This window comes from Zosterops lateralis (assembly GCF_965231275.1).
Source record: "Zosterops lateralis genome assembly, chromosome: 6".
In the NCBI taxonomy this organism is placed as follows: Eukaryota; Metazoa; Chordata; class Aves; order Passeriformes; family Zosteropidae; genus Zosterops; species Zosterops lateralis.
The window spans coordinates 55,955,298-55,969,537 of NC_139761.1; the positions used below are offsets into that span (position 1 = coordinate 55,955,298).

General features: G+C 43.6%; 2 protein-coding genes across 6 annotated transcripts in view; both read left to right on the forward strand.

The window, feature by feature from the left end:
* Positions 1–14,240, forward strand: part of SHANK2 (SH3 and multiple ankyrin repeat domains 2) — a 282,094-nt gene that overhangs the window by 250,236 nt on the left and 17,618 nt on the right. For all 5 annotated transcript variants that reach the window (XM_083862692.1, XM_083862695.1, XM_083862693.1 and 2 more), the window contains one exon: positions 13,713–13,843. In XM_083862692.1, the coding sequence (XP_083718818.1) occupies positions 13,713–13,843 (131 nt within the window). The remainder of the gene's footprint in view (positions 1–13,712; positions 13,844–14,240) is intronic.
* On the forward strand, positions 3,454–8,787 carry LOC310910903 (uncharacterized protein; the record flags this gene model as incomplete). The annotated part of the gene is made up of 2 exons (XM_083863976.1): positions 3,454–3,553; positions 7,928–8,787. Exons 1-2 carry the CDS (start codon positions 3,475–3,477, stop codon positions 8,785–8,787), a joined length of 939 nt encoding a protein of 312 aa, XP_083720102.1. The 5' UTR covers positions 3,454–3,474.

The following is a 14,240-nucleotide window of genomic DNA, read 5'->3' on the forward strand; positions in this document are numbered from 1 at the left end:
AGGATTAGGACCGTGGCTACAACATAAGTACTTGTAAAACACTTTGTGCGAGAAAAGTATTGAAAATTGGCATGTTTCAAAAGGGGAACAATGCTAAACCTGTGTTTTCCACGAAAAGTAACTTGGCAATGTGCTCATTAGCAACTTGTGCTGCAGAATCCAAACTTTACAGGCAACTCCTGGTACTAAAGACTTCTTTACACCAGGATTTACCTTTCATGAGATTCTTTAACATTTTGGAAACACTGGGAATCCTGAATAGAGGCTGCTTGAGTCTGTGTGGGTGTTCTCATCTACACTGTTATTATTTTGAATTTATCAGCTTATTCTCCAGGATGTAGCGCCCTGTCATGATACTTGTTTTTCTTTACTACAGGACTGTAATTGGAAAGGTTTTCAAAACCTTTCTGCCTCAGCCAAACAAGACAATGGTATAAAAGAAGTTGGAAAAGGAATTGTAAGTGTTACAGAAAATGTGGGGTTTGTAGCATTTGCAAAGAGACACGTTAAATACGTTGGTTTATGCGAGTGTGACTGTGCTCAGATATTATCAATTTAATATCTAAGCACATATTCAAAATCATGAGGGCTTGAGGAACAGTTAAAATTGCATGCATTTCCCAACATGGCACAGTTAGGGCAGTGGAAAATTCTTTCAGCACTTTTAATGTGTTCTCTCTCTTTTTCAGGAGCCAGGGAGATGAAGGACTTATCTCCCTCATCTCAAAACTCCCTTTGCTGCTATTTCTTTTTTTTTTTTTTTTTTCCTTCAAATGTTCACATACCCATGTTAATTAATTTCTAATCTAATTAAAAATAAATGGTTTTAGATAATTCCTCATAGTTTGTTTGGTTTTTCCCCTCGGTGTGGAAGCGTGAGAGTTAAGTGTAAGACCAGAGAAGGCTGCAAGTGTCTTAGATCCTCCACTTTCTTTTTGGTTTCTTAGATTTGATTGCCTTTCTTTTGTGACTAGGCCAAATTTTCAAATGCTGTCTCTTAAACAGAACATCAAATTGCCACTTAAATTCCACCTGGCTTGCAGGGTAGGAGTGGGTATTGACTATATTCTCTGCTTTGTTTTTGTTCTTGAACAGAAACCACTGTTAGACAATGACCATTCCTCTTTCAAGGTAGGCTGAATTGCAAGGCTTCAGCATTGCAGGTGTATTCTAAATGCCTGTATCATTATTTCTTTAATAATGAACATGCTGTTAAAGAGCTGGTACTTGAAAATTGTAACTCTAGAAAGGAATTTGAACATATCCATTTTCTGCCTTCCTTAAAAATCACTTTTGATGGTGTGGTTATAATGTGTAAATGTGACTTGTGTGTAATAATGTGAAGCTATTTTCAGCCCTAGAAACACAAATAAGGCTTTCCTTCAAGAAAGTTTTGGGAGCTCTTTATTGTGAATACCTACCAAGCATTTTCATAAATCATGTAATGGTATTTATAGATATTCAATGTTAAATGATTAAGTTTAGTTACTAAAGTTTTTTATGTTTTATTGATTTATTTTATATATTTTCACTATTTTATTTTATTTTAGAGTACTTTGTAGAATTTACAGTATCCCAGAGGGCAGACAAGTATTTTTAGTTGATTTTCATAGAAGGAAAGTGTTTCAAGTGCCTTTTGTGTTTGACTGCATTGCAAAGCGCTTTTATTATTTCCTCATTATGCTGACTGCTAAAATAATATTCTCTGCCTGTTGTTTGCAGTATGGTAAATGTGTGGTTTGGGCATGGTGATTCAAGCACAATCCTGCAAATTGCTAATTTGGGGTGGGGCTGGAAGAAGGTAATTCCAGATTAAAATGTAGTGGTGGCAGATTGACGAGGATTAGCCTAATTGTCCACATGAAAACTCAGGTCATTCTATTGCTGTATATTTTTTACTATACATTTACAGGACATAACTGTAGGCTGAACTTGTTGTTTCTTTCCTCTAATTTTGATCATAAACAACAAATCTGGATTTGGAACTTAACCTTTAATGTTCTTACTCTGAATCCATGCTTTAGCTAAGGCTAGTCTTTAAAAGCTCAGTGGTATTTTGAAAGCTTTGTTATACTTTACCTACTTTTGGTCTTTGATGAATTTTTACACATCTGATCCTGCTTGAAGAGCTGAAAAGAAAGCCATTTGTTCTCAGAGGGCACAGATCCATTTTTGACCATTTTAACCAAACAGGAGTCACCTATTTTTCCCCCAGGGGCACTGTCAGGCCAAATTGCTTCTGTGCCAAGCAAGGCTATCAGATGAGCTCCTGTGGTCTGACCAAGCTCTCTTTTGAAATCAGTAGGTTCTCACCTGCCCATTAGGATTGGGAAGATGGTCTAGAATTTTTGTTCATTTGCTTCCTTGAAAGCCTTGCCCGGATCCCCAGACCCACTGTTTGTCCAAATTGTCCTTTACTAGCTCTCCCACCCACAGACGTTTTTATCCAGTTACTTCCCAGCTATTCTTTTACAAATTAAGCAGGGCAAAGCCTTTGGCATATATATGGGAAGTGCCAAAAACCTAAAAGGAATGCAGTGCAAATAATTGCACCTACTTGGTTTAGATGCTGCCTTTTTTTTTTTTTTTTTTTTTCTTCCCCCAGACATGGAAACTTAATTACATGCATAATCACTCCTGGTCTTCATGCTAAAAACAAGCTACTTGTAGTTAAAAATAAAAGAAGTTGGGGAAAAAATTGAACCCATAAGATGAAAAACAACACCACAACCATATTTTCCTGTAGTTTAAGAGAACTTCTATGCATTTTGAACGGGCGCACATGAAGACCACCCTTTAGTTTTGGTGCTGCTTCTGTAACCCATTTTTGCAGATTGTTGACAAGGAAGCAAATTTGATCGGCTAACGAAGGAAATTAAACTAAACCTGCAAACTCATATTTAGGGAAGGCGATGGATCAAAACTCTTGCATGTGCAGTGCCTGACACTAAGGGCTGTGTGCCCAAACCTGTTGCCACCAAGGAAGAATGAATGTCCTGTGTTCCCATCACTTTTCCAAAGGAAAAATGCATGTGCCCAGTATTTGCCTGCAGATGCTGGACCAGGTGGGTGATCCTACAGCACCGAGGTGCCATTGGCATTGTCTGAAGTGTTGCATAATGCGCCTGGTACAGTTTCTGTCTGTATCTATCTTAGGTATTTACAAGGCACCTATCACCTTGGTACCTAAGCAGTTTGAGAAATGCACCCACCCCAGGAGGGATGATGAGATACAGACAGAGGCCCAGGCCCAGAGCAGCAGAGGCAGGGCCCGGGAAGCTCCCCCGCTGTGTTCCCGCTGTTGTGGAGCTCCTGGCCCGCTTGTTGTGGCCAAGGGACATCTCCACCCACCTGTCTGTCAGCAGGAAGAGACGGTGCCCCAGCCCTCCCTCCCGTGCAGCTCCGCTGGTGGGCAGTCTGAAAAAGGAAAGATAATGGAAAAGGCAACGATCCGGTAGCAGAGGTGAAACAGGAATGGTGGGATTTCAAAAGGAGGGCTTCTTAAAGAGCAGCACATCTCAGGGGAGGGATCAGCTGCCAGTCCAAGTGGCAGGTAAGGCACAACACAGGCATAAATCTCAAATGTTCTTCAGTGACCAAAAGTTAAAGAAATACTTCTGATGTTTCTAAAGTTTATGTATATCCAAAGCCCTGCTCTGTTCTTGGCCTCTGTCTCAGTCCTCTACCCCTGCAGCTGAACCAACCATTCAGTAGTTCTCTGTGTATCTCAACCCAGTAATTGCTACAATCCTAAAAATGCCTAATGACCAAGACAAAGGACTGTCAGTGGTAATGAATGTTGTGGTGCAAGGAGACCGCACGGAATAGCAGTGCTCCAAAATAATGGACATATTCATGAACCTAAAGGCTGGAATAAACTTGGCTTTGATCAGCATGCTCAGGGCAGGATGGGGCAAACCACAGCTCTCCCCTGCAGGCCCACCTGGAGCAGTTCTCCTGTGGCCTCCAGGAGTACCTGCTGATGCACCAGGTCAGATCAGACTCTGTGTCAGCCCAGGGAAACACCTGGATAAGCAGCAGGAACAGAGAATCTGTCTGGCAGATTCTGCTCCTCTGCAGAAACAGAGAACCTGTCCAACAGGGGAGGAAGGGACATAGCCAGTACTTTAGTGGAGGCTCACCAGTTCCTATTGCATGAACCCCCTCAACACCAGATCACTTTTATTCCTTAAACACAGCAGAGTCACTGAGATAAAACAAAAAACAGCCTTCAGAAACCTGTGAATCCCAGGAGGCTTTTGGAAATAGCTGCATGGTACCCACAGTGAACAAACACTAAAGCTGAAGTGCAGTAGGTCACTGATTTCCAGGTGTTTCTGCTCCCTGTAGCCCATTTGCACGATCCTTCCTGTGTCCTTTCCTTGGCCATTTAGGGATGGAGGTGGAAGTCCTGCCCCAGCAGAGGAAGGGACATGAGGTTAGGAATGTGACCCTTGGAGGCTGCAGATTTAGTGGCTCATATCACTTGGTATAAAGAGATCTGTAAAAGACAGAAGTGACCTACTTTGCCCGTAAGTCGTATCTATCACTGTGAGCAAAATGCTGCATGTAGGAATGGTGTGTCAGGTGGAAATTGCTAGAAAGATCAGGGAATACGACCTCTTCCCTTTGCTTCACACCCAAGGAAGCCAGCTGTGCTTCTTTGTACCCACTCTAAAGCTTAAAAAGAAAGAGATTTCTTTTTGTTAAAGCATATTAACAAGGAAGTGAGGTCAGCCATGTTGGTGCATGGTTTGATCCATGGCCAATTTTGACTTCACAGTTGTAGTGGCCTCTCTCTTTCTCTTTTTTTGGAAGTGATCCCTTTTCCACGGAGTAAAAGGCAGTTAGTTGAGGTGACTGTGTCAGCTGTTCAAACATAAGGAAAGATTCTGGCTGAACCCAGTTTTGCAGTGCCCCTGCGCTCTCTCCCACAGCCCCAGCCTGGGCACTGGTGCAACCAACCTGACCAAGATCCACCCAGAACTTAGGGCGACTTTTGGTCTGGAAGGAATGGATTTCTTGGGCAGAGACTCACATCTTCATCTAGGTGGTGTCAGCCAGTGGCCTCCAGGTGATTTTCCCATGATTTCTCCTTAGTGAAGGAAAGTTTGTGGAAGGCCATGCCTGTAACACACCCTCGGTTCCCCATGTCCCATGGCAATGCTTCCCAAAGCTTCCAGAAACAGGAGCTGCTGAGAGATGCTGAACACCTTGTTACAAATAATAACGATGGTTATTCCTCCTTCCCATTGCCAGCCAAGTTTACCAACCTAACCTAAAGCCTGTGCATGTATTCATTATTCAGAAGTATTCGCCGAGAGTTTCCGCAATTAACCTTCTGCCCAGGGGTTTTCACAGACTCTTTGCTCTTTGTCATTTGTGTCATTGGTCACCGATTGCCAGATGCTGCTCTTTCAGCTCTGAAAGGCTGAAAAGACTGACTGGGAGAATGGCAAGTGGTAACATATCATAGGACATAAGGAATTTTGCAAAAATTTCTTAAATAAATTACCGCGCTTTTTCAAAGAAATTTTTCTTCATGAGCCTCTGGCAAATGTGTAGACATGCACAAATAACAAAGGTGTTCTGGTCCCCCTGAATCTGAACAAACTAGACACAGTGATACCATTTACAGAAGTATTCATAAATCAGTGTGGAGTTTGGAGGTTTTTGATTTAGTTTTGCTTGTTTTTGACTTCCAGTATAGTTTGGTTCTACTACTTACCAGTTGTTAGGTGGGCTCTGTTTAAAACACTTACCAGCTAAATGGGGTTTTCTAATATGGGGAATTTTCTGTTGACATGTCAAAAGAAATGCCAAGACATTCAGTATGACCAGTGGCTCTGCCAGAATGAGTATTTATGATCCCTTACCTCACTCCAATTCCATAGACTTTAACTGAAGTGTGTGTTTGCTTTGTGTGGTAAAAGTAGGTCCCCTGTTTTTTTGTTCTTTTTTTTTTTTTTCATGTGTACTCAAATAGGAAAATACTGAGAAATAATTTCATGTTCCTACAATGTAGTTGTTAAGAGAGCTTTGCTAATGAAAGATTGCAGCTATGGCTGTATTAGAAAAAGCAAGAGAAGAATTTCTAAGGAAGAAGCAGTTCTTAGTTAGGTTGATATATAGTCCCTTTCAAATCTCCATGGAGTGGAAGAGTCAATGATTGCATGACAGTTTGTCCCTAAAATTCATTTTCATAAGGAGCTCATGCCTTTTTACAAATACAATTTCATCCTCACTTTCCATAAAACATGCAACTGGACAGTCCAGCCAGACGCAGAGAGAACATGAATACTTTGAATGTGAATACTTTGAAGTAGTGAATATGCTAAATGCACGAATAATATCCATTATTTTAGCACTTAAAAGTCATTGTTCAATGAAGTCACACAGAATCCCTTTTAGAGCACCATAATATTGCAGGCACACGGGTGTAGAAATAATGAGTACCACATTGTGGTAGACAGGGATTGAGATATAGGAGGAGGGATCCTTGGGTCTGTCAGAAAGAGCTTTTCATTTCATTGTATTTCACATAAAATATTTTTAAAGAAATTGAACAAAACCCTGCCCTGATTCATAAACAGAACCAAAAGTATGGTTTTAGCATGATCTCAGCAACACCTTGCAGATAGAAGCTTACAGCTTCCACTGAGGTCTGAAGAGCAGTATTTCAAAAAGCAGAAATTAATCCTCTAAAAAAACCCAGAAATCTTTTTTCAAGGCTGGGATGCCAGAGAGTAGGCACAGCCCTGATCTGGCACTCAGGCCACTGCGGTGTGAGCAGCAGCAGCAGCAGTCTGGTCAGATCACAGTCCCACTGACAGCAGTGCTTCTCTCAGCCATCCCTTGCCTGAGCGTGGGGAATGCAGGGCTTTGGGCTGCCTCCTTCAGCCACTGCCCCAGGGTGATTGCTCCTGACCAAATTGTCCCCTCTCTCAAAAAAAAAAAAAAAAAAAAAAAAAAAAAAAAAAAAAAAAGTGGACTCATTATTTTAATCTGAAGTAACAGAAAGTGTACAGAGTCCCAGCCACAGCCTCACATAATGCAGAGCAGTACAGGACAGAGCTGGGCAAATCAGGCTCCATTGTGAACAAGTGATTCCTGTGGGTGCAAAATCCTGAGCCTTTCCTACTCTTGGAGAGGGCATTTTTCTCTAGAGTTGCCATGGGGAAGTGCTTGCACCCAGATTTCCACCACACACCCTCAGGCAAGCAAAGAGTTAGCCAGGGGAGGGCAAAACTCAGTTCATTTCCAGGAGACAAAGAGATCCCGGTGAGCAATGCCCTCAGATAGCATTTCCTACTGTTTGGAGAAGAGAGCAAGGAAAATCTGGCAAATGTTGGGGAGGGCATTGCTCACGGGATAGCCCTGTGGACGGACGGCCACCGTCGCGCTGCAGCACTGATTTGAGAGAGATTTTGGGTGGGGATGACGTGAGACGTCGGACAAAAGTGAAGATAGCCAGCAGTGCTTCAGAGCAACAAAGGGCTGCCCTCAGCCAGTGGTGGAGCACATCTGGCACCCCAGGAAGCTCAATTGGACCCTTGGCCCCTGAGCTCGTCCCAGGGATTTCTGACTGACACCACTGCAGTGCATAGGTGAGCTTCTCGCTAGGTTCACTGACATTTCCTGTCACAGTCACGCTGAGGGGAATTTGGTAGCTCCTGCCTTGGGATGCAGCATGGCTGTGTGTGTTCTGGGTACAGGACAGTGTGCATTGAGACCAAAAGTGCTTTATGACGCCAATTGCCACGTGCCCAATGCAGTCACTAAACTTTAGTCTGCCCTTCTGTTTGCCCAAACACATACACTCTGGCTTCCCAACTGGCTTCTTTCTATGTGTTGTCCAATGCATGTAGATACCTCCATCTGCCTGGCCTCAGATACAGTGGTTGTTGCTCCTCTATTTGATTGCCAGATGTCACTGGGGAGCAAGATGGGGAGGTTCCTGGATCCTCGGGGCAAGCCAGCCATCACCGAGGGAGCTCGCTGTCCACGCCGGCTGAAGAACAGGAATCCTCGGTGCCTGCCTCTGACGAAGACTCGCCAGCCAGGACCACAGAGAGCTGGCAGTGGCCGCTGTCCTCGTCTGAAACGCACAGCAACGTTGGGGAGGATTTTGAGGGATTTCAAACGCCGGCGCGGACTCCGGAGTGCACCATGGACATACAGTCTCCCGGGGATCAGTCACTCAGTAGGACTCCTCAGTTTGAAAGTGACTCTCCTGAGGAGGAGGGAAATGATGAGATGAATGAAGAGCGCTGCGGTGTTGAGCCTGTCCCTAGGGATCGGGGTTGGAGAGGGCAGCCCCAGCTAACAGAGGGAGAGAAGCTGTTGATGGAAACCAACAGTAGGATTGTGCAGCTGCTGGAAAATATCAAGAGGGAGCATGCACAGTCCATGGGTCTCATGTCCCAGTCCATGGGCCGTATGGAGCTGCAGCTGGGCATTGTGGCTACCTCCACAAGAGCCATCCATAACTACCTGTCAGAGATTTTAGCTTTCCTCAAGCAGCCGAGGACGCAGGTCCTCGAAACGCGCATCTCCCAAAGAGCCACCCCCCATGTCGAGTTGACGTGTGCCTCGACATGGACTGGTGAGGACGCAGTGGCATCCTCCACTGTGTGCTTACCAGGGGCCGAGGGGACGAGCGACTCTCGCGACCCGCCGCAGGCCACCCTGCCTTGTCGCAGTGGCCGGCTGCAGAGAGCCATAACCGAGAGGGCCTCGCTGCCCATGCCTCCACGCCAGGCAAAAGGGGGAGGGAAGAAAAAATAACCACTCCATAGGGTTTTTAGAGGTTTTTTTAATGTGCCTGTCCTTTTAATTCTTAGCCATAAGGCCATCGGTGGCAGAGTTCAACCATTTTCCTACATTGGCTAACATTGTATTCTGGCTGACTAGATTAGTCTAACATTTTGTAGTTTATATTTGCACTGTTAACGATGTGTGCTGCTGGTATTTGAAGGACATTTGCCTCTGTTCTTTCACTTTAACTTCATACGAGCATTTTTTTACTCTGTGCCAGGCATTCATTGCTTTTCTTACAAATACAAGTCATTTCTTGAGGCAGCTGTTTTTTGAGTTTTCTTTCTCCATTATCCCACCCCCTCTGAGCAAGCACTCGGGACTCGGTGGTAAGTATAGAGGTCTTGGCAATACTCGCCTCCCAAACTGTGTTCGATCAGTCTTTGCCTGGTGTTTCTGGCATGCCAGCCTGAGGTGTTGGGGTATAGCCTGTACTGAATTCATGACCATTCTTATCCTCTGTGGGTCTCACCAGCTCACTTCCTAAGACCCTCGGTGGAGCTAATCCACATGTCTTGGCTATGTCGTACAATAAGTAATGTTGCCAGGATCATACCTCATATTTCTCTTTTTGGGGGCTGTGTAGTGATGTGTCACCAGATCTATCTGGGCACCTGACTCTCGTTTCCAAAGTTCATTTGATGATGGATCTGGTGGCTTGATGGGCAGCATTATACTTTTTCCTCTGAGAGAGTCTGGGGATTCGGAACAGGGTTCACTAAGCAATGTGTTCTATGGGGATAAGAGCCATCTCCTGCAACAAATCTATTAGGAGGAGACTGTCCCCTGTAATTATCACAGATATTAATTATTTAAGAAAAAGATTTTTTTAAAAAAAAGCGACTTGCCTAGCAGCCAGACCTCTTGAGAACGTAAAAGTCATGACATGCTGTTGGGTACTGTGCTACTCTGTCTGTGATTAAGAGCTTTTCATCAGAGACAAGACCTACATCTTGATAAAACACAACTACTTTCTGTGCCTTTAGGCCATCCAATTTCCTGAGGGCTGGCACCCTGAGCAGGGCACGGGTCCCATTGGTAACCCAGTAGGGCAGATGGAAACGCACTCTGGCAATAAATTAATTTATATCTGTTGGTGCTGCCTCTCTCGGGGGAATTTAATATAGTGGCACTCAAATTGCTATATGCATGCAGAGGCATCAGACTGGCTTTTACATGTGGTATCCCTGACAGTTCTCTGGAAGGATGCTGCTCCCAGGAGCCCCTGGAACAATGGGGACAGGTTCTCACAGGTGTAGCATGGCTCCTGTGTTTGACTCTCAACATGCCGTTGTGACTTCTCGGGAAGGTGCAGAGCAGTTTCTGTGGAAAATGCCAGGGAATAATCGTAGGCCTAAAAATCCTCTTCTGTGACTACAGCCGAGCCCTGCTTTCTGGCCAGTGAGACGTAGGCTCTTCTTCCCTGTCTCCCAGCAAGGCTGAGGTTATCCAGAGCAAAGCAGATCAGAGTTTGTTACTCTACCAGCCGGCCACAAACTGCTCCTGTGAAAGTGTGTGTGCGTGTGTGCTTGTGGCTGTACTCTGCTAAAGAACTGGTTCAAGGAGGAAATGCAGCTGGTATGGCCAACCTCCAGTGCAGGCTTTTCCCACATTTCTTCCTTTTGACCTTCACCCAGCTGCATTCCTTTTAAAAATCCCATTGGAAGCAGGCTTCTTTGGGCCACTCTGTCAACGCACCTCACATCAGGTGCCAATTTTTGCATCCGTTTGGTGGCTTTTTTCTCTCTCTTCTGTCAGGGTTATTTTGTCAAGTTATCCTTAGACAATTTCCAACATGAGCTTGTGAGCTTCCCCTCCCATTGGTATGAGGAGTGCATGCTGCAGAGTATTTGAGGTCACAGGGAGGCTGGGAGGAGAGCTAATTAGTGAGCCTGACAAATTATTCCACTAGGAGTATATTTGGAACGTGTGGTTTGGGCGCAGGAGGGGTTCGCACCCTGGTGCTGTGGAGACAAACAGCTCGAGGCAAGTGAAGGTTTGGCCCCACACATCTTCTTTCTCTGGGATGAGCCTGAGTGAGGCTGACTGCAGTTCAGCCAGTCCATTTCCCTGGCCTGAGGGACACGTTTGATAATGCAGTGAGGATGTTTTTGTTTCACGTTGTGCTTTCACTCCAGCAGGGTGGGGCAGGCGTTCAGATTCTGACATTTCCCGTAGGACCCGCCATGTAGCTGCTGCCATTTAGGATCAATCTCCACGTGCTGGCTGCTTCTGTGGCCTCACTTTTTTTGTTGTAGTAGCTCCAAAATGACAACCTCCACTCTATCTTTGCTTTCTGATCCGAGGGCAGTAGAGCAAGAGAAGATGTGCAGTGCTGCTGTTGGAAGTGACACGCGAGAAAGCCCTAAAGAGTTCTTTGCAAAGCAGCTCGAGTTTTAACCCACCCTCCTCTCCCATCTCTGAGTGCTTTGGCTAAATGTGGCAAATGGGAGCAGCCATAGGGTGAAAAGGACTGAAAAACCTCTTTACAGGCAAGAAACCTGCCATAAACTCACACAAAACCAAGGCTTTTTTTCCCCACTTGGAAATAGTAGATGGTTTTAAGAATCGGTGCCAACTGATATTTTGGTCAGATCCAAAACTAGAATCTGACTTCTAGGACTGTCTAGCAAAATCAGTGCAGTTGGAGGGTATGTTTGTTTCATCCCCAAGAAATATTTTCATGCTTTTCCAAGTGTCTGTCATGGCCTCATCACTCTTTCCCTGCAGCTTTTTGTTGTCTGAATGGGTATCTGGTTACATGTGTCTGTTCAAAATAGAGGGGATCACTTCTTACATGGTATATTTCTATTTCTCATGTGCAGATTTTGAGTGCTTCAGTTTCCAAGGCTTCCTTCTTTCTGTATCCCAAAGATTAGTTGTTTGTCTTCTGGGATGAGAACAAGGGTGGGAGAGCCTTAAGAGGAGATCTCTGCCCAGTTGAAGCTCTTGGTGATAGATCCCCTGAGTACCATTCTGCAGTCCAGCCATATTTTTGCTGTGTAGGGTAAATGTTCATGGTTACACCGTTGCTTTCTGATGCCTTTTGCTGAGCAGAAGTGCAGATATTTTTCTTTCAGAAGTTTGTATTACAGAGCCTTATGAAATATGACGTGAAGTTGGTTTTTATTTTTGAATACATGTGACAACTTTAAGAATTTTTTTTCCTTTTCTCCTTCCACTGGACGATTTAAACCCCACAAAAAAAATAATAAATTAAGCAGACCAATGAAAAGACTTAAATGCTAACTTCAATTGAAAAGAAACAGCAACACTACTCTTGTGAGACAGTTTTTGGCAGTGTTCAACTTACTGGTCCTGCTCAGCCTTTCCTTTCCTGCCTGCTCCCTGACCCTCTGTGACACTGAAATATCCACTTCTAGGACAACCTTCTTCCTAACCTGAAGGCTAAAAGTTCTTCCTTCTCTTCTTCTCCCATCTAAAATATCATCCTTGCATCAGCCAGATCTACTGTATAAAGAGATCAAAAGCTCTTTTCCTTCTGCCTTATCCCCATCCATATCAATATCCAGAGCCCTGAGTGCACTGCTCTCCAGTGAGGTAAAATTTAAATCCCTAAATGCAATACTTGTGGTAGTAACGCCAGCTCTAGATCACCTTAAAAACCTGGGATTATTTTAAGTCTATAGTATCCTGGTGAAGTAACTATCCTTGTTTGACAAATAATCAGTTACTTGAGAGATGAAGCCAGTTGCTGAAAAGTAGCTCTGACTTGTGTTGTGGAAGCCTAAGAACCAGGCTGAGGTGTTCCACTCACAGAAATGCCATAGGCTATGCAACTAATCCTAGTTTTGGTGAAACTTCAAAGGAAAAGACACTAAGTTAATGTGATAGAGGCAAGCAAATGCAGTGGAAGGCATAGTAAGGAAAGTTGTTGGAGTGATTCCAGTTTTGATTCTAGTGGAGATTCCAAACTCAAACTCTCCTGGTGACTTGGGCTAGTGATTAAATTTCTCTGTGGCTTCGTTTTGTAGCAGTAGAAGGGGCAAAAAGGGGAGCTGTCAGGCAATGATTAGTTGATTATATTGTACTTTGAGGTCTTCAGTGTGAGGGAGTAACATTTTGTATTAAATGCTGATGAACCTTGTTTCAGTTGGAGACAGGGCTAACACCAGCACTCAGCTTTGGAATATCCTGATTAAACTTTTCCCTGTATTTTACCATCACATCATGCAGTAGATCAGAGTCCAATATCCAAACGTTGAAGTTCTCATTCAGATTTGGACTTTGCCTATTTTTGGTCTGATTCTGACCACAACTAAGTACACTCCCAAACTGTCCAGTTATTAAAAGAAATTTAAAAGAAATAAAATACAAAAAACCCCAAGAATGCACATAAAAGTTTCATTTAAACAAAGGATGCAGTTAGCAGTGCCAGCGTACAAGTCCAAGAGTGTGAACAAATCAGGATGTGATTACTTAAGGAGAATAGGCATAAAAGAGCACTTCTGGAGTACTTGTTATTGTCCAAAATATCACTGAAATTCTGATGACTAAGTACAGTCTGCTTATCTCTATTTGAAACAGTGCTGTACGGATTCACTATTTCTAAAGGTCTTCTTTCCATTTCTATATAGATATTCTCCCTTCACATTTTGAAGGTTTGAAGAAGAGGATTGTTTTTCGAGTCACACTAAGTAAACATTAAATGCATGCAGGCTTAAAACTAAAGCATGCATGTTATGTAGCAGCAATAAAAAGTGCTCGGCTTGCACGACTTATGATGCTCAAGCGTTGCCTTGTTAAAATGCCAAAAAAACTTTTTCTTTGCATTTTTTTGAAAAGTAAATCTCTTCCTTTGACCTTGCAATAATTAACCTTTCCATTTTTTGGGACGAGTGATATTTATTTTACTGAATGCTTTTATATTACAGATAAGGTGGATGAAATAGTGCCAGTTTCCAAGCCATCAAGAATTGCAGACAATGCAACTGTGGACTCCAGAGTGGCAACTATAAAACAGCGGCCTTCTAGTAGATGTTTTCCCTCAGCTACAGATATGAATGTGAGTGGGGGCCCCGAAGCACTGCCTTATTCCCACTAATTTATCTAATTCCTTGATTAAATAGTGCCCAAGGCTTTGTAAGGGAAGAATTGACATTAATACTATATCACGTATTAAAAATTAAACGCCAGAACTCTGAAATTGCATCATTCAAGTGCAGAATTTAATCTTACAAAACTTTGCGGGTAAAAAAGATAATTGGTTTTATTGCATTTTGGACGTACTTTTCCATTACCCACCTTAAGCTGTTGCCTTGTAAATAATATCAACAAACTCCACTTACAGCTGCTCTCCTTTCATGAGCGCCTAAACAAAGTCCAGCCTTCCCTTTCTCTCCCCCTCCTCCCCAAAAAATAACCCCAGATTTATTATTTTTCCATAAGAATTCTCAGGGAAA